Source organism: Pelobates fuscus, chromosome 3 (assembly GCF_036172605.1).
Source record: "Pelobates fuscus isolate aPelFus1 chromosome 3, aPelFus1.pri, whole genome shotgun sequence".
NCBI lineage: Eukaryota > Metazoa > Chordata > Amphibia > Anura > Pelobatidae > Pelobates > Pelobates fuscus.
Window position 1 is genome coordinate 270,676,572 of NC_086319.1, and position 19,340 is coordinate 270,695,911.

Consider the following 19,340-nt stretch of genomic DNA (forward strand, 5'->3'; position numbering starts at 1 on the left):
GGAGAGGGACCAACTGTCTCCTCTCCTAAGAACACACACTGCCGCTGGGGAGGAAGGACGACACCTTCAGCTCCCTGGGATACATACTGCCGCCGGGGAGGAAGGACAGCACCTTTGGCTCCCTGGGACTCACACTGGCACTGGGGAGAGGGACCAACTGTCTCCTCTCCTAAGGACACACACTACTGCTGGGGAGGAAGGACGGCACCTTCAGCTCCATTGGATACATACTGCCGCTGGGGATCCTTGCAGGACCAGTCTAGGAGGTCCGCTACCTCGGGTACCGCTGGTTGCTGTTGGGGACGAGGACCGGTTGTCTCTTCCCGGGCCTCATTGATGAGTCACAGGTAATCCCACTCCAGGTCACATTCCTTGGCTACCAGATACCGTAGGTCTGCCTTGAGGTCAACAGCGCTAGGGAGATCCAGTATGTCTTCTCGGTCGTAACACAGGTCCCAAAAATGAGAGTCGGTAGCTTTTCCAAAGTCCTCATTGTCAATATTATCTCAAAATAGGCCAGGGCCAGCGTAATCTCCACCCTCTGGGAACTCATACTCTGCCATCTCGGGGACACACTGAGCTGCGTACCACTGTATCGCCTGGTATGCGTCGTTGAGCGTCAGTTCTGCATATACTAGAATCTCGAGTCTAGTCACTAACACTTCTTCGGTCTGTTTTCTCAGGAGGGACTTAGCTATCTGGGATAACACTGTTCACATATGGAAAATAAAAGGTTTTTAATGCAGGGCCATAGTCCAGCGGCAAGAGGTGGGCAACCAGGCTCCTCCAGTGGCCAGTGGCGAGGTTGGTTCCGCCACAAGCACATACACATGTTCTGCAGAAGCTCTTGTCATATGGGCAGCCCTGTCAGGCAGCCTATTAACCTGAGGCGCATGCACACTGCAAAGACACACCATCTTTTTTTTTTTTAAATTCTTTATTTTTGTCGTGCACGTATCAACAAAGAAATACTCAGAGCCACACCAGCATCTGAGCGCAGTTTACGACATTTGACAATATAACTTGTTGATATAGCACAAATTTTTAAATTATAACAGAAAAAGGAAAAACATAGAATACAATACCGTCAATTAACAAAGAGATATAGGATAGACAGCATTCCATACGTACTCAGAGTTAAATTACATAGTAATAAGTAGAGGCAGTCGCGCCGTCAATGTAACCCATTTACATAAGAAGGAGTATTTTGACCGTATGATAGGCTTGAAGAAACATCAGGGAGGATAGTAGAAAACAGAACAGCTTATACATCTGCCCATATGACATATATTAATATAGCCATCCCATGCCTATCTCCAGTCAAAGCCCAAGATGACCGCTATTGAGGGTAAATGTGGTGTAAAGTGCGACTGGCGCGGTAATCTGACCGAAATACCAGTTCCCATAAATGCCCAACGTGCTTATTAACTACATTGCTCATCCAATCGTATTTCCGTGTCTAAACGAGAAGTCCATCTCCCATAGAAAGACCATAGGGAGAGTAGCGGCATGAACAGAACCGAAAAAAGAAAAAAAAAAGAAAAAAGATATGAGAAAAGACGAGACTGGGAAAAAACACAGAAAGAACAAAAAGACACACCATCTTAAAGGCTGGATACGTTGTTTGTAGGCATGGCATATCCACCATGATTTCCAGGACACATCACACAGATTGATGGGCGATATATGTAAAGTGCTATCCTGCAGAATGTACAAGTCAAATACTGCAGGTAGTAAATCAGGAGAAAAGAAAATGTTACTTGCGCTTTCTCCTTAATCCCTATGTATATTTAGACAAATGGAGGTCATTTAGTTGCTCCAATGGCCATTGGAGGGAATGCCCGCCTGCCAACGTCAAGGCAGACCCCCCTAAGCGGGTCCTAACACTGACCCTTCAGCCTGCTTCCTTGAGCTTCTGGCAAAGATATCTCTAATGAGACAGAAAGGGGTATTTTTTATATACACCCCTATACTTATTAACCCTTAATAGGGAACACATGGGATGGGTAGCAGCATTGTAACCAGGCTGTGTGATGCAAAGTAAATACAAATACAAAAAGAGAAGTCCTGCGCTTAAGCAGCAAGGACTACAACACACATCAGCCCCAATATATAGTAAAAACCAAAGAAAAGAAAATGTTACTTGCGCTTTCTCCTTAATCCCTATGTATATTTAGACAAATGGAGGTCATTTAGTTGCTCCAATGGCCATTGGAGGGAATGCCCGTAGTAAATCAGGAGATAAATCATTCAGGAATCCTGCAGCATATACATTCTACATACTACAGGATAGTATTTTCATGTGTTGCGAATCTTAAGGATGAAATTACGTTGTGGTGGAATCTCGGTAAAAATAAATTTAGTAGGCCAAGATTACCACGTGGCATGTGTACGTGCATATGCTGACGTATCGATCAGTTGGTTGCACGAGGCAAGATACGATCAGTAGTGTACGGAGCATGTGCAAGAATACAGGATGTAGTATTCCCCTCCTCCATTGTGCTGGACAGGCCATGCGGTCAAGCAGGAAGTTAATTCTAATTTGGATTGATTGGGTAAGAGTATGTGCGGGTGGAGCTTAATATGGGAGGAGTTATGTGCCTATATAGGGAGCCTGCACTATTGTCCGGGGCTCAGAACTTGCTGTATTTTGGTGACATTAGTCCCTCTGAGTCCCGATCGGTGATCCAATAAAGAATCTCTTCCTTCCTGAAGAAACCTGTGTCCATCTCTCTGTGCTTGGCTTCCGTCAGTTTCTCCGGTATCATTTGGTGCATTGGCCGGGAAGCTCATCGTTCAACGGTAGCTCAGAGGCGTGAGACGGTCTATCTTTGCCCACGTTCTCTACGGCTGCACCCCTGAACTTCTGCGTGGACCTCCCTTCGTCTCGGCGCCACTGGTCTGTTGTCCAGGAGATCATCGGCCTCTACGTAAGAAGTGCTGGGGTGTCCCCGTCGATGAGTGTGAACTCAGGTTCAGGAACGAGGAGGTAAGACAACTGCTGTTTTAGACGGCAGACCCACTAGGGGTATACCGATTGTGCGGTAGGCCCATAAGGGGTTATTTGTGTATGGAATCTGCCCCCTCTGTCGGAGGGAAGGAGCGAAGGCGCACCGCTCGATCGAACGCTCTTTAGTCAGACCGTTTTGATTTTGTTAGTCAGGCGGGGTTCTGGTGTAAATAGCCCTAGCCGGACACCGGTGTCTTGTCTAGACTAGCGTTCTAGGGTGTATATTTTGTTCGCTAGGTCGGAGGGACCGGGAGACTAAGCGGCGTCTGTGTAAATTCGGTTCGCTAGCTCTCAACCTATCTTGGCTAAGTGGGAAGGCGTGTAAATTTGGAACCCACTAGATTTTTGATAGTAATCGACTAAGAGGCGTCTGTGTAAATTCGGTCCTCTAGCTCGCTATATGTGGTGCTTGGGCAGTGTGGCTAACCAAAACGGATGTAGATAGTTTTAGGTAGTCCATTCAAGGTACTGGCCAATAGTTTAGTTGGGAATTGTAAATGTGTTAAAGATTGTTTAGTAAAGTGTATATCTTGTTAGATAGCGCGAGCTCAGCCGTCTAGCGAGAGTGTTAATAGTGTGTTGCTGTATCATAGTGCACGGTACCATAACCCTGTATATTTACTGACACTGTATATAAGTACTAATCACTGTCGTCCATTGCATGTTTAACACCATAACCACTAATAATTGTATTGTGACCTTAAATTGTGCTTTGACCTATGCTAACCGTACTGTAACCGCTATTTGTAAAAGACGATGTTACTGGGGTGTGTTATAGACGGGTAATTCATATATAGAGAATTATAGCGTGGGTGACTGTATAGTTTCGCCAAAGGGCATAATATTGATTATATAGTGACTGGTGTAACAGCTGTGTGTGTACGGGAATTCCCTGAGTGTTTATTGTGTTATTGTGTACGTTTCACTTGGTAACCGTACCACGTGGTGCCGTTGCCAGAGGAAACGGGTGTGACTGTTGAATAGTACGCGTGCATAGTATTCGTTGTCAACGACGTTCCATTGATAAGTATGGGCGCGTCGCAGTCAACGATTCCGGATCCCTTAGGTTGTATGGTGAAGAATTTTAGAAAGGGATTCAAAACATGTGATTTTGGGGTTAAAATGTCTCCTGTACGTTTGGTCACTTTGTGTACTAGGGAGTGGCCTACTTTGGTTGCGGCATGGCCGCCACGTGGCAGTTTGGATCCAACTCTGGTACAGCGCTTACACGTGGCTGTATCGGGTAGGCCTGAACTTTACGGGCAGTTTCCTTATATTGATTGTTGGAGACAGGCCGTAAATGACTCGCCAAAATGGATTCAGACATGCCACGAGGAGCAATGTCGCCTCATGGTGGCTAGGACTTGTTTGTCCACAAGGACTGGTGTTAGGCCCATTTTGGACACGCCCCCTGAGTCCGAGATCCCTTTGCCGCCCCCTTACTTTCCTTTAAGAGGAAGTGACGCGAATGCAGGAAGTCCTGCACCCCTTCCCCCATTGCCCCCATCCACTTCCGCTTCCTCCTCCAGTACAGAATCCACCCCCTCTCGTACTAAATCTCCCCTTCCGGAACCAGAACCAACCCCCATTAGATCTGAATATCCTGATTTGGCGCCACTTCAGACTTCCGGTCAAGCTTCTTCTAGCTCGGCTCGAAGTGTTCTATTTACTAACTTTTCCCAAAACCAAGCTCCCACATCCTCATGCTTTATTACCCCCCGACCGGAACCTCTAACTGACGCCCCTCTACATAGCCCCATACTAACCCGACAACTGACCGGTACCCAACAATTAAAACATTATCAGATGCCTCTTCGTCTGAATCCCGGGTCAGCCTATATCGATGCCGCAGGTCAAATGGCACATGCTGACCCAGTCTTCGTATATGTCCCGTTCACGACTACCGATCTCTTGAATTGGAAGACCCACAATTCCTCGTACACTGAGAAACCACAAGCTATGACCGATCTGTTCACCTCGATAGTTCAGACACATAACCCGACATGGGCTGATTGCCAGCAGTTATTAATGACTTTGTTCAATAATGAGGAAAGGACAAGGATTAATCAAGCGGCCATTAAAGCGCTAGAGGATAGAGCCCGTGCTTTGAATCAAGCCAATCCAGCAGCATGGGCCGCAACACATTATCCTAACACCGATCCCGACTGGAATGTAAATGGCGCTGATATGGTTCAACTCAGAGCCTATAGAGACGCTATAATTGCTGGCATGAAAGCCGGAGGAAAGAAAGCCATTAATATGTCGAAGACAGTTGAGGTGATTCAGAAAAGTGATGAAGCGCCCAGTGTCTTTTATGACCGATTATTGGAGGCATACCGCTTGTATACCCCCTTTAATCCGGAAGACGCAGATAATTCCCGAATGGTGAACTCCGCCTTTGTCAGCCAAGCTTACGGAGATATTAAGCGCAAGCTACAAAAGTTAGAAGGGTTTGCAGGTATGTCTATCACCCAACTAATGGAGGTAGCGAATAAAGTATACATGAACAGGGAAACAGAGACTAAGAAAGAGGAAGAGCGTAAGATGCGTAGAAAGGCAGATATGTTAGCGGTAGCGATCGCAGGCGTAGATAGACGGGGACCAGATAGAGGCGATAGTAAGTGGAATGAGGAACCTCTAAGTAGAAATCAGTGCGCATACTGTAGAGAAGAAGGGCATTGGAGAAATGAGTGTCCGCGAAGAGAACAGTATGAGAGAGACAGACCTAGGACAGGTTATGGAAACTTTAGAGGCAGAGCGAGAGGTAGAGGAGGCCCCGGAGGGAGTAATGGTAATAGAGGGAGCAATGGGAACAGAGGAAGTGTTAGGGAAGATAGGTATTTTCCAGCAGCGCAAAGGTCCCGCGATAGAGAAGGTAGGGACTTTGTAGGATTGGCTGACACGGTCATGAAGGACTATTGATACCGACCGGGCTCCATCCCCCTTGGTCGAGCGGAGCCTATGGTCGATGTATCAATAGGGGGAAAAAGGAGTGCGTTCATGATCGACACTGGTGCTGAACATTCGGTGGTGACTGACCTAGTTGCTCCTCCATCTGGAAGGACTATTACTGTAATAGGAGCAACTGGAAGAAGTGCTGCAAAACCGGTTCTTAAAAGTCGACTCTGTACATTGGGAGGCCACGTAGTAAAACATCAATTCCTTTATATGCCTGAATGTCCAGTCCAATTGCTGGGACGTGATATGCTATCTAAGTTACAAGCGCAGATTACGTTCCTACCAAATGGAACAACATCCTTAAAGTTTAATGGACCTTCAGGTATTATGACATTATCCGTACCAAAGGAAGAAGAGTGGCGACTTTATACAGCGTTGACTAGCCAAAACCCTAGGAGTGATGAGTCCTTATTTAACATACCAGGAGTTTGGGCAGAGAACAACCCACCAGGACTGGCCCGCAATATTCCACCTATTAAAATCGAACTAAAACTTGGGGTTTATCCAGTGAGCCTAAGACAATATCACATCCCGCAGAAGGCTAAGAAGAACATCCAATCTTATCTGGATAAGTTCATACGGTATGGTATCCTAAAATTCTGTACTTCCCCCTGGAACACCCCATTGCTGCCTGTTCAAAAGCCCGGTACAGATGAGTATCGACCTGTGCAGGACTTGAGAGCAGTCAATGATGCGGTTGTTAGTATACATCCAGTTGTGCCCAATCCATATAACCTGCTTGCTTTAATTCCGGGCGGGGCTACTTACTTTACAGTCTTAGACCTCAAAGATGCCTTCTTTTGCCTCCGAATTGCCGCAGAAAGTCAATGTATCTTCGCTTTCCAATGGGAAAACGCTGTAACGGGCTCAAAACGCCAAATGACCTGGACAAGACTGCCCCAAGGGTTTAAAAATTCACCTACCCTATTTGGTTCAGCTCTAAGTCAAGATTTATTGGATTTCGAGTCCATCCCAGGAGAGTGTGTATTGTTACAATATGTAGATGACTTGTTGATAGCAGAAGTTACAAAGGAAATATGTCAGCAAGCAACGCACGATCTACTACACATTCTCTGGAAGGCAGGATACAAGGTGTCTAGAAAGAAGGCTCAGTTGTGTTTGCCAACTGTCAAATATCTGGGATTCCATATCTCTGAAGGTCAAAGAATTATGGGGCCAGAGAGAAAAGAAGCTGTGTGCCAAATACCGATACCCAAGAATAGAAGACAAGTGCGAGAATTCTTGGGGGCAGCAGGCTTCTGTAGGATATGGATTCCCAGCTACGCGATACTGGCAAAACCTCTGTATGCAGCTATCAAAGGTACAGAGCACGACCCCTTCTTATGGACTCAAGAACAGCAAACGGCATTTGAAGATGTGAAGAAGGCTTTGATGAGTGCCCCAGCATTAGGTCTACCTGATCACACACGACCATTCTACCTGTATGTACATGAGCAAAGAAGAATGGCTGTGGGAGTATTGACACAGTACTTGGGATCATGGCAAAGACCTGTCGCCTACATGTCTAAGCAACTGGATGCAGTGGCCAGCGGACTTCCACCTTGTCTAAGAGCCGTAGCTGCAGCCGCCCTGCTAGTAGCTGAAGCCGATAAACTCACTCTAGGTCAAGAACTTTATGTACGAGTCCCACATGCAGTACAGACGTTGTTGGATTACAAAGGAAATCATTGGTTTAGTAATAGCCGTATGACCAAGTATCAAGCAATGTTGTGTGAAAACCCAAGAGTGCATTTAGAGACTGTAAACACCTTAAATCCAGCTACCCTTTTGCCACAACCTACTGAAAGTCAACATGATTGTTTGGAAGTAATGGATGAAGTATTTTCAAGTAGACCCGATCTTCGTGATTTTCCCATCCAGAACCCCGATGTTCAATATTACACCGACGGCAGTAGTTATGTGAAAGAAGGGATCCGCTATGCAGGATATGCAGTCACAACAATAGACAAGGTGATAGAAGCTCGGCCACTGGCGAAAGGAACATCAGCACAAAAGGCAGAATTGATAGCACTGACACGAGCGTTACAATTGGCTGAAGGTTTAAGAGTGAACATCTACACGGACTCCAAATATGCGTTTTTAACCACTCATGCCCACGGAGCTTTGTATAAAGAAAGAGGACTATTGAATTCAGAAGGCAAAGAAATCAAGTATGCAGCTGAAATCCTACAACTATTGGAAGCAGTGTGGGAGCCGAAAGAAGTCGGTATTATTCATTGTCGAGCGCATCTGAGAGGAGATGGTGATGTAACTAAAGGAAATCGGATGGCAGACAGTACAGCTAAGCGTGCCGCTGAATCGGGAAGACAGGAGTATGTGGGGCATATAGCTGCTCTTATACCAACTCCACTGTCTCAATGGACTCCAGTTTATACAGCTCAAGAAGAGGAGTGGTTAAAGACTGAACCTGGAAAGTATTTGGAGAACAAATGGTATCAGTTAGAAGATGGAAGAATAGTCATTCCAGCATCACTAGCGGTAGAAATTGTCCAAAACTATCACAACGGGACACATTCTGGGAGAGACAGCACAGAAGAATCTCTCAGAAAACATTTCTACATACCAAGATTGTCCAACTTGACTCAGGCCATTGTACGAAGATGTGTAACGTGTGCTAAAAATAATGCAAGGCAAGGACCAGTAAAGCCACCAGGAGTCCAGTTTATGGGGGGACTCCCCATGTCCGATTTACAAATTGACTATACAGTGATGCCTAAATCGGGTGGACATCGTTACCTGCTGGTAATTGTGTGCACCTATTCAGGCTGGGTAGAAGCATGTCCTACTCGTACAGAGAAAGCAGGAGAAGTTGTGAGATTCCTGCTACGAGAAATAATACCCCGATATGGACTACCCTGCTCTATAGGATCGGACAATGGTCCAGCTTTTGTTCACCAGTGCCTACAACAACTGACTCATATGCTTGGTATAAAGTGGAGGCTTCATACGGCATATAGACCCCAGAGGTCTGGTAAGGTAGAGAGAATGAATAGAACTATTAAGAATCAGTTGGCTAAAATGTGTCAGGAAACCCAACTTAAGTGGAACGTTCTCTTACCCATAGCTCTATTGCGAATCCGCAGTACACCTACCAGAAGGATGGGCCTCTCTCCTTTTGAAATTATGTATGGGCGACCACCTCCCGTACTTGGTAACTTAAGGGGGGATTTGAGTCAGTTGGGAGAAGGAATTACCCGGCAGCAGGTTGTAGAGTTGGGTAAGACTATGGAGGAGGTACAGAAATGGGTACAAGATAGATTACCTGTGAATATTTATCCCCCAGTTCATAGTTACCACCCAGGAGACCAAGTGTGGATTAAAGAGTGGAATAATGTACCGTTAGGGCCCAAGTGGAGAGGTCCTTATGTTGTTCTTTTGTCTACCCCTACAGCGATAAAAGTAGCCGAAGTGACTCCGTGGATACATCACTCCAGGGTTAAACCATCAGCAGTCGATTCTTGGCAAGCTACAGCAGATCCAGAGAATCCCTGCAAGATCCGGTTAAAGCGCACGACTCAGTCGGAGTGACGAGGAACCTTGTGGATTACAAATTTTATTGTTTCGGAGATTTGATACGTGAGTGAGAGGGCCATAATAAAGCCTGTCCGCTCACCGACGTATAGTATATAAGCCAGGAAAGTCTCGAAGGGACTCCTGTGAAGACGAGCAGAACTCCATTCCCTGCAGCCCTTACATCCTGGAAGCTGAGGTGCCTTCGCACGGACGAAGACTGAGGATGACGACGAAAGATGTGTTTATGATAATGTTTATTTATGTGTATTTTTATATTCAGGAAGGTAGAGGTACCGACACTCCTAGCTGTGAGGTGTGCATTAAGACTACAAGAACAGGTAACCATATTTCCCAAACCCTAATTTGGCATTCACAATACGAGTGTAAAGGAGATGTATCAAGATGTAGATACCTAAATATAGAATATAGTGTGTGCCATTTAGGAGTAGGAGAACCTAAGTGCTTCAGTCCGGAGTATCAACCTCGTACAATTTGGTTGACTCTCAGGAATGGAGATCCTCAGGGAACCTTAATTAATAAGACGGTATTAGAATTCGTACATTCTTCGGGTGTTCTGCTATTTGATGCGTGTAAGGCGATATCAAGTGGTAGAAAGCCGTGGAATGTATGTGGGGATCTTAGATGGGAGAGGACGTATGGGTCTAACGATAAATATATTTGTCCCAGTAGTAAAAATAAATATGTGAGTCCTAGATGCCCAAATAGAGATTATAACTTTTGCCCATATTGGTCTTGTGTGGGGTGGGCAACTTGGGGACAGACAGTAGACAAGGACATGATTGTGACTTAGTTGCCTACCAGCCCATATTGTAAGTCTATGGAATGCAATCCAGTCCATATACTTATAAATAACCCCGACAAGTTCTTAGACAAGTATGGTAATTTATTTGGGTTTCAAATATATGGGACGGGTTTAGATCCTGGGACAGTATTGTTTATAGGGATAGAGACTGATACGGTATCCTCCCAAACTCATCAAGTATACCATTCCTTTTATGAAGAGATGAGTATAGATAATAAGATCCCCCATAATGCTAAAAACCTGTTCATTGATTTAGCCGAGAGTATTGCCGGTAGTCTTAATGTTACCAACTGCTATGTGTGTGGAGGTACTAACATGGGAAGCAAAGGAGGTAATGTCCGGTTCTGAGGCAGTTGACCAATTAATATCTACACAAGCCGATTATCATATGAGTGTTAGAGGTAAATCTGAGTGGAGATTAAAGACCTCCATCATAGGTTATGTTTGCATAGCAAGGAAAGGAATGATGTATAATACTTCTGTAGGAGAATTAACTTGTCTAGGGCAAAAAGCTTATGATGATGATACAAAGAATACAACTTGGTGGTCGGCTTCAAATGTCTCAGAACCATCTAACCCGTTTGCTAGATACGCCAATTTAAAGGATGTGTGGTTTGATCTATCCATCACATCTACCTGGAGAGCCCCAGCAAATTTGTACTGGATCTGTGGTAAGAAAGCCTATTCGGAGTTGCCACAGGACTGGGAAGGGGCATGTGTGTTGGGTATGCTCAAACCATCCTTCTTCTTGTTACCTATTGAAACAGGTGAGACTTTAGGTGTTAAAGTGTATGATGTGAATCATAGGAAGAAAAGGGGACCCATAGAGATAGGCGCCTGGGAAGATAATGAATGGCCTCCCCAGCGTATTATAGATTATTATGGGCCAGCCACGTGGGCAGAAGATGGTACTTTTTGTTATAGAACCCCTATTTATATGCTCAACCGTATTATACGATTACAGGCGGTGGTTGAGATTATTACTAACGAGACATCACAAGCGCTCAATCTTCTAGCGAAGCATAATACCAGGATGAGGACAGCAGTCTACCAAAATAGATTAGCCTTGGATTACCTTTTGGCAGTAGAGGGAGGTGTATGTGGGAAGTTTAACCTGAGCAATTGCTGTCTTCAAATAGATGACGAAGGGCAAGCAATAGCTGAGCTTACTAGCCATATGGTTAAACTAGTGCATGTGCCTACTCAGGTATGGAAAGGGTACAATCCAAGCAGTTGGTTTGGTAGCTGGTATGAGTGGTTTGGAGGGCTTAAGGCAGTGGTAGGTGGAGTCCTACTGATTTTAATGTTGTGTCTACTCCTGCCGTGTCTTATACCCTTAGTAGTTAGGTCTGTGCAAAGCCTGATAGAAAATATAGCAGAGAGGAAGGCTGCTGCACAGATAATGGCAATTTATAAATATAAGGCTCTAGATCAGGGAGAACCAATGCAGGAAGATGAGTGTTGAAGATTCACATCATAAGATAAGTCTGGTCTGGTTCAAGGTAACTTGCGGTGTATGCAAACTAGGGTTAAGTGATGCCTCAAGTAATTGTGAAATATCAAGAGGCATCAAAGGGGGGAATGTGGTGGAATCTCGGTAAAAATAAATTTAGTAGGCCAAGATTACCACGTGGCATGTGTACGTGCATATGCTGACGTATCGATCAGTTGGTTGCACGAGGCAAGATACGATCAGTAGTGTACGGAGCATGTGCAAGAATACAGGATGTAGTATTCCCCTCCTCCATTGTGCTGGACAAGCCATGCGGTCAAGCAGGAAGTTAATTCTTATTTGGATTGATTGGGTAAGAGTATGTGCGGGTGGAGCTTAATATGGGAGGAGTTATGTGCCTATATAGGGAGCCTGCACTATTGTCCGGGGCTCAGAACTTGCTGTATTTTGGTGACGCTAGTCCCTCTGAGTCCCGATCGGTGATCCAATAAAGAATCTCTTCCTTCCTGAAGAAACCTGTGTCCATCTCTCTGTGCTTGGCTTCCGTCAGTTTCTCCGGTATCAACGTGTCCAGGAAAACATGTTGGATATGTCAAGCCTAGTAATCTAGATGTCACCTGTACCACGACATGCCCTCTGCCAGCTACACCCTGCCCATCCAACCCAAAGATATCAGATCTGCCAAAGTTGGCAGGTCTTAATAGTGTTCACATTGCTTTAAATGGAAAAGTTAAAAAAAACAAAAAAACTACATTACTTACACAATGCAATGTTGCCAGTATTATTACTGCTAACTGAGTGGAGCATATCATTCATTCTGGGCTCCTAGAAAAAAATGTATATCACACGGTACAATAATAGTGGGTATATTTAATTAGATGCCATTTTACTAGGGCAGTGATAGCTGACCCTTAGCACTGGAGTAGTGGAGTAGCCCTAATGACTTTGTTACATAGCACAAACATGTGATACTGAGTGCCGCCAGCAGGTGGCGCTGCCCGAGGAGACTTGTGGCTGCCGAACAAGGAAGTTGAGGTGCGGTGTGTGAGCTGCTGGGAGGGACAGGAGAGGAAGTGCACACACTGCCAGTGCAGGGACAGCACCGGAGGGACAGGGAGAACCAGCACTACCCGAACACCATGTCTGTCAACCTCAGCAAAAATGGCGCCGCCCTGCAGGCTGCCTACCAAGATGTGGTGGATGGGAAAAGTAAGACTGACTGGTGAGTATATGCAGGTCACCCACACAGTTAACCTGCCCCCTCCTCCTTCCTGCCTGTCATGTAGTGCCAGGCTGCATATTGTGTGGAATAAAGGAATATCTGGATATGTATTGCACACTGCATTGTGAGATCGTCATTGTATAACTAGAATGAACTGAGGTATCTAGAGGGGATAGTGTTACAACATCAAATATAGAAAGATCTGTTTATTTCAGGGTCACAGGGCTAGCTTTTCTAGTGTAGAGGACATTATTTATAGTCTTGTGTGAAAGATCTGGGTATATATGTGACGTTCCTGGCAGAACATGTCTGGGTATTGTGTGCAGCTTGTGATGGAGAAAGACCTGGGTATAGCTATGGGGAGGATATTGTATAGATAGAATGTATCTGCTGGGCAGATTCTGAAACATTCTCTTCTGGACGTTCTGTCTAGAGAACAATGTTCACTAGAAAGTGAGGAACATAAAGCTTATTCTATGTAAATGTCACGGTTACATTGTATAATGTGAGATATGGGAAAGTCTGGGATTAGTACATATACTATTTAATACTATATAAGAATGTCACTTCTCTGGAATTTAGGCAATTGAAGAAAACATTGAAAATCATTAATAACTTGTTTTAGCAATTTTTGTTTTTCTTTCGCGAGATACTTTTATTTTATAATCCGTATTAAAGAGTAAGCAAATTACATCGTAATCTAGTTCAGACAGGGTAAACACTGCTAATGAAGATGAGATCAGAATTTATAACAATAATTGACAGGGAGCTAAGATGAAGGTGCCCAGTTGCAGATTAAAGAGGCAGAGATTTCTATATTTAATTCCATTATTCACACCTCACAAACATATGTGTTATATATATGGATATGTAAAGATAATACAGTATAAAAGAAAATGACAGTTTCCTTAAAAAATTATTGCTGGACTGACCTCCCCCCAGTCATACATGCCAGAGATTTTAAAATTTCATTTACCATGGTTTCTATGCCGAGCACTGGTTGGGCATTATGGGAATGGTAGTTACCAATCACATCAGAACTGAAAAGAATGCTTGCAGATTGTTATGATTTCTAATTCCATCCTAAAAGCCCCAAGCAGGGCGTGCCATCTTTTTAATTACATATTAGAATTATAGTGTGTTATGTCATCTGACAGAGATCTTCTCCTAATAATAGGTTTACTTTGTTTTCCTAGTAAAAGCGGCCACATATAAAAATAGACATGCTTCAGATTCAGGAAGCATTGCAGTAGCACATTATAAAGTCAACTCTGTAAGTAGCGTCTCTCTTTTTTTTTTTTTAATCCAAATTTGGCTTTTTTTCAACTGAAAGCTTTCAATGTAAATTCCATTTGACTTTTTATAACTTTGTTGTTTTGGCTATATGTGCACTTCCTTTTGGAAGGCAGTTAAAATCAGCTAGATCTCTATAGAAATTTACTAATGTAGTTTACTAATCAGTTGCTACCTTATCTTCTTAGTTTTGTTTGTTCCAATTCCGCTGATAAAGTTCTCGAAGATAAACCCTGTCATAACAGACCAGGGGAATTATTGCACGCATAACTCATAGCAACATCCACTTGCCCTGTAAGAGTCCCCAAAAGATTACTCGTACAACTTTTCTTAAATTTTTTTTCTGGAGTCATTTTTAAAATAATCTTACAGTAGCAACGATTCTCATTTGAAAATGGTAAGGAACCATTTTTAGAGAAATTTGATGAATGAAAGTGACTGCATTTACAGCATCAAATTCGGGTTTACTAAGTAGACCTAATTTGTATTCACAACTTATAGGTGATGGTTGGTAGCCCTCATATGGTCGATGTGCATATAATCAGCCTAGAAATGGAAAAACCTATCAACCTCACAAGTAGGTTCGAGAGACTGATGAGCTGGATAGTCACAGTGTGTTTTTGTGCCAGGAGATTCTGGGTAGTGCTGTGCACCTTAGTAGATAGTACGTGTTGTTCTGACCTGAATTCACAGTGATATGTGTAATATATTCTGTAACAGTGGAGGAAGTGGTTTTTTTTCTATGTGCATTATGAGGAAGTGAGGAAGTGAGGATTTGTGCAAGGCATGTGTTTGTGGGAAACCCATTTTAACCTTTTTAGATGTCGCACACAAATAAAAATGTTAGTCTGTAAAAAGGACAGCAAATCTTTATTTCTTGTTTGCCCTTTTATTGTAGCAGTTGTAATTTTGACGTTATAATGATTGTTAAGCATCTAGAATGTTCTGTTTGTGTGCAGGCCGTGTTTTTTGGTTCAGGGTTAAAGAGTTACTCCAACTCTTATATCTTAACATTATTTTATAATTCCTTATTGGACATTAGTTGCTTACCCCCTTTAACTTAAGAATCTCTGAAAATAAAGAATATAAATACCAACAATCCAGCACTGAGCAAGGTACTTCCACACCCTGTCCAATATCGATCTGCACCACTTTTCTCTCCATGGTCCATTCAAATGCTTCTCATGTCAGATCCTGGCATATGGAGTGGAAGAAGATGAAGTGGACTGAACGGATGAAGATGGCAGTGGTGGAAAGTGACAGAGCCACTTTATACAAATTCCTCCTCAATATCAGCAGGAAAATAATCCTAATGTGTAAGGGTTAGCAGAAAAGCAAGAATAAAACCAGAATGGCAGACATACCATTATATTTCATTTCGCTGTGAATCTGTCCCAAATATAGGTTGAAACACACTCTTTATCTAAATTATGTAATCGGTGGTTCTTTTCATAATTTGGTATCCACTAGGCATATCTGTGAACCCAGCAATATGATATATCTCGGGATCGCAGGACCTGGGTCAACGGACAGAGCGATCACTTAAAGTGAATTTAAATATGATCTATTGTCTTCACCCACACTGCTCAGGTGAAAGTCTCCTTATCAAGGCTTGATACTTGAGAATTAAGTCCTTCTGGAATGAGATATCCAAGGCTATGATTAGTCAGATGTTCCCAAGAAGGGTATGTAAATCCCCTACACCTTTGGTAGTTGGCATGGAAGCCACAAGAGGGTGTTTTGAGAAAATTGGACAGCCTGGCTGGCCCTCCACTGTGTCAAGAGACTGGTGTCCAGATGAGGAGGTAAGTTTGTCCATCTCTGACGCCATCTTGAAAGGATGCTCCTGTCGTGCCCTTGAGCACAAGTTCGCAATATGCAAGGTTCCAAATGGTTTCTCTGCCCGCTGCTACTTACTTTTCTGACATAGAACCATTAGCAGGGTAAGTGCAACTAGTGAGGTCGGCACTTCTTAATAATGTGTTTTTAGCGGTATAGGATCGCAGCTAGCAGAGAGTGCGTCCGTCCACCTCAACTGTTGGTTCCGCACCACATATATTGTTTCTTAAAGAACAAATATTACTTTCTTTTATTCTACATGTATACCTAACACTATATTAAATAGGAATAAAATAAAAAACAACATAACTTCAACTATCAGTCATAATTTTTAAATGCCTCATATGTCAAGGATCTAAATTAAGTTTTGGTAGTTAACACTAACCCTTTACCTACTCTATGCTTACACTAGCTCTAACTGTACACCTATTGTAACTAGGCATGTGCATGGGGAAAATTTTCGGTTCGGTTCGGCATTCCGAAATTCGGGATTTTCGCAATTTGGGAATTCGGCACTTCGGCATTTCGGGACTTCGGCACCTCGGGACTTCTCTTGCAGCCGCTTGGTAGATAACTCCCTAATTCCCACGGTATTAGGGAGTTATCTACCAAAAGGCTGAAAGACCTAAATTGGTCTTTCAGCCAAATTTACTAATACTAAGTAAAAATTACTTGGTATTAGTACATTTTGCCCCTACTCGCTATACCGCGAGTAGGGGCATGTCTAGTAAACAGTAAGCAGCCTGTGACTGCTCACTGTTTAAAAAAATAGTACCCCCCCCCCCCCCCGGCCCCCACCCCTGAGCGGCGGGTGGGGGCCCTAATGTAAAATGATGGGGGGACCTATTGTCCTCCCCCCTGGCCCCCACCCCTGAGCGGCAGGTGGGGGCCCTAAATCAGAATAAGGGGGGGCCTAATGCCCCCACCCCTGAGCGGTTGGTGGGGGCCTTAAATTATAATAAGGGGGGGGGACCTAATGTCCTCCCCCCTGGCCCCCACATCTGAGCGGTGGGTGGGGGCCCTACAGTAAAATAAGGGGGGGGACCTAATGTCCTCCCCCCTGGTCCCCACCCCTGAGCAGTGGGTGGGGACCCTAAATACTAATAAGGGGGGGACCTAAGGTCCTCCCCACTGGCCCCCACCCCGAGCGGCGGGTGAGGGCCCTAAAAAAATGTTTCCCCCCCCAGGTGACTAGGGGTCCCCAAACCCCTAGTCACCCCCTCCCCCCCAATAAAAATTATCCCCCTACCTACCCACCCTCACCTTAAAAACTAATGAGGGGGGACCTTTAACTAAGTACCTGTACAAAATAAAACTTACCATTCAATGTTTTTTTTCTTCTATAATCTTCTTTTTTCAGCCCTCAAAAAGGCCAAATAAAAAACCATAATAACAGACGCAATTATAAAAATTTTTTTTTTTAAAAAAACGAGCGCTAAAAGAAATTATCATTCTTCACCCATGGAGGGCTCCGCGCAGACTGAGCTCTGCAGGGCGGGGGAAGGCTTATAAAGCCTTGCCCCGCCCTGCAATTAGGCTCAGAGCACTCTGATTGGTGGGTTTAAGCCATCCAATCAGAGTGCTCTGACAGGTAAGTCTCTACATTTACCTGTCACAACACTCTGGTTAGTTTGAAATCCACCAATCAGAGTGCTCTGTGTCATTTTACACAACGTGGGAAAGTTCTTTGGAATTTTCCCACACTGTGTAATTTGACTCATAACACTCTGATTGGTTACTTAATCCACCAATCAGAGTGTTATGAGTCAAATTACACAGCGTGGGAAAATTCCAAAGAACTTTCTCACGCTGTGTAAAATGACACAGAGCACTCTGGTGGATTTCAAACCAACCAATCAGAGTGCTGTGACGGGTAAATGTAGAGACTTACCTGTCAGTCTCTTCATTTACCGTCAGAGCACTCTGATTGGATGGCTTAAACCCACCAATCAGAGTGCTCTGAGCCTAATTGCAGGGCGGGGCAAGGCTTTATAAGGGGTGGGGGCCAGGGGCTCGGGAGGGGGGAACTTTTTTTTATTTTTTTAAAATGAGAAAGCCACAGGCTGCTCACGGTTTAATAGACATGCCCCTACTCGCGGTATAACGAGTAGGGGCATAATTTACTAATACTAAGTAATCTTTACTTAGTATTAGTAAATTTGGCTGAAAGACCAATTTAGGTCTTTCAGCCTTTTAGTAGATAGCTCCCTAATACCGTGGGAATTAGGGAGTTATCTACTTATTCATTCCGGTCATTACATTGACTGGCCAAGTAACTTACATTTTATATGAATGTATGTTACTTGATTGTTGTAAGTGTTGCAAATGCTTACAGCTGAATCCTAGCTATGTTTGTATACTTTTTATTTAAAATGATTTACAATGTAACATTCTTCTTCTTTCACTGGGTAAGTATATTAGTACTTAGGCAATACTGTGCTTCGGCACTTCAGCACTTCGGAAATTCGGTAATTTCGGGACCTCGGCAATTCGGACATTCGGAAGTACCCGAATGTCCGAATTGTCCGAAATTCGTCCGAATACATATTTGGACCGAAACGAATTGCACATGTCTAATTGTAACCTTAACTCTAAATTATTCCTAACACTAAAACAGCATCCCTTGCCTTACTCTAACACTAAGACTGTAAGACTGAAAGAGATTCTCTCTGCTGACATGCCTGAGCACCAGAAACTATAAAGCAAACTGTTTTTTTTAATTGTTCTGGTAATCCCTAATTTTCTTTTATTACAGGGCTCTCTTTACCTATGAGGGAAACAGTAATGACGTCAGGCTGGCTGGGACTGGAGGTTTGTGCATGACATTATCTTAGATATTTAGTCTAAATTTTGTTATACTGGAAATTGGATATTTTGTTAGGCAAGAACTTTGTAACAAGCTCTGTCACTGAGTGTCTTAAAGGAACACAATAGGGTCAGGAACAAAAACATGTTATCCTGACCCTATAGTGTTTAAATCACTATCTAGCCCCACTTTCCCCTCTGCCCGTCTGCTGCTGCTGGCTCTGCCCTGGATCTGTCTGCTTGGCTGACATTATCAGAAATAGGGATCTCGGCCAATGACTGCTCTACCATAGGAGAGTTTCAAGGGGGCAGATCAGGGACAGAGCCAACACAAGTCAAACAACGCCCTGGCCAATCAGCATCTCCTCATAGAGAAGCATTGAATCATTGAATCTCTATGAGG

The 19,340-nt window shown here is 43.9% G+C and overlaps 1 protein-coding gene across 3 annotated transcripts in view; it reads left to right on the forward strand.

Moving 5' to 3' along the window:
- The first annotated feature begins 12,804 nt into the window (after window positions 1–12,804).
- Window positions 12,805–19,340, forward strand: part of DBNL (drebrin like) — a 40,351-nt gene continuing 33,815 nt past the window's right edge. For 2 of the 3 annotated variants that reach the window (XM_063448524.1, XM_063448525.1), the window contains exons 1-2: window positions 12,806–13,000; window positions 18,888–18,943. In XM_063448524.1, the coding sequence (XP_063304594.1) occupies window positions 12,918–13,000; window positions 18,888–18,943 (139 nt within the window). In that variant the 5' untranslated portion in view covers window positions 12,806–12,917. Of the gene's footprint in view, window positions 13,001–18,887; window positions 18,944–19,340 lie in introns of all 3 variants that reach the window. The other variant, XM_063448526.1, reaches the window with a different exon arrangement.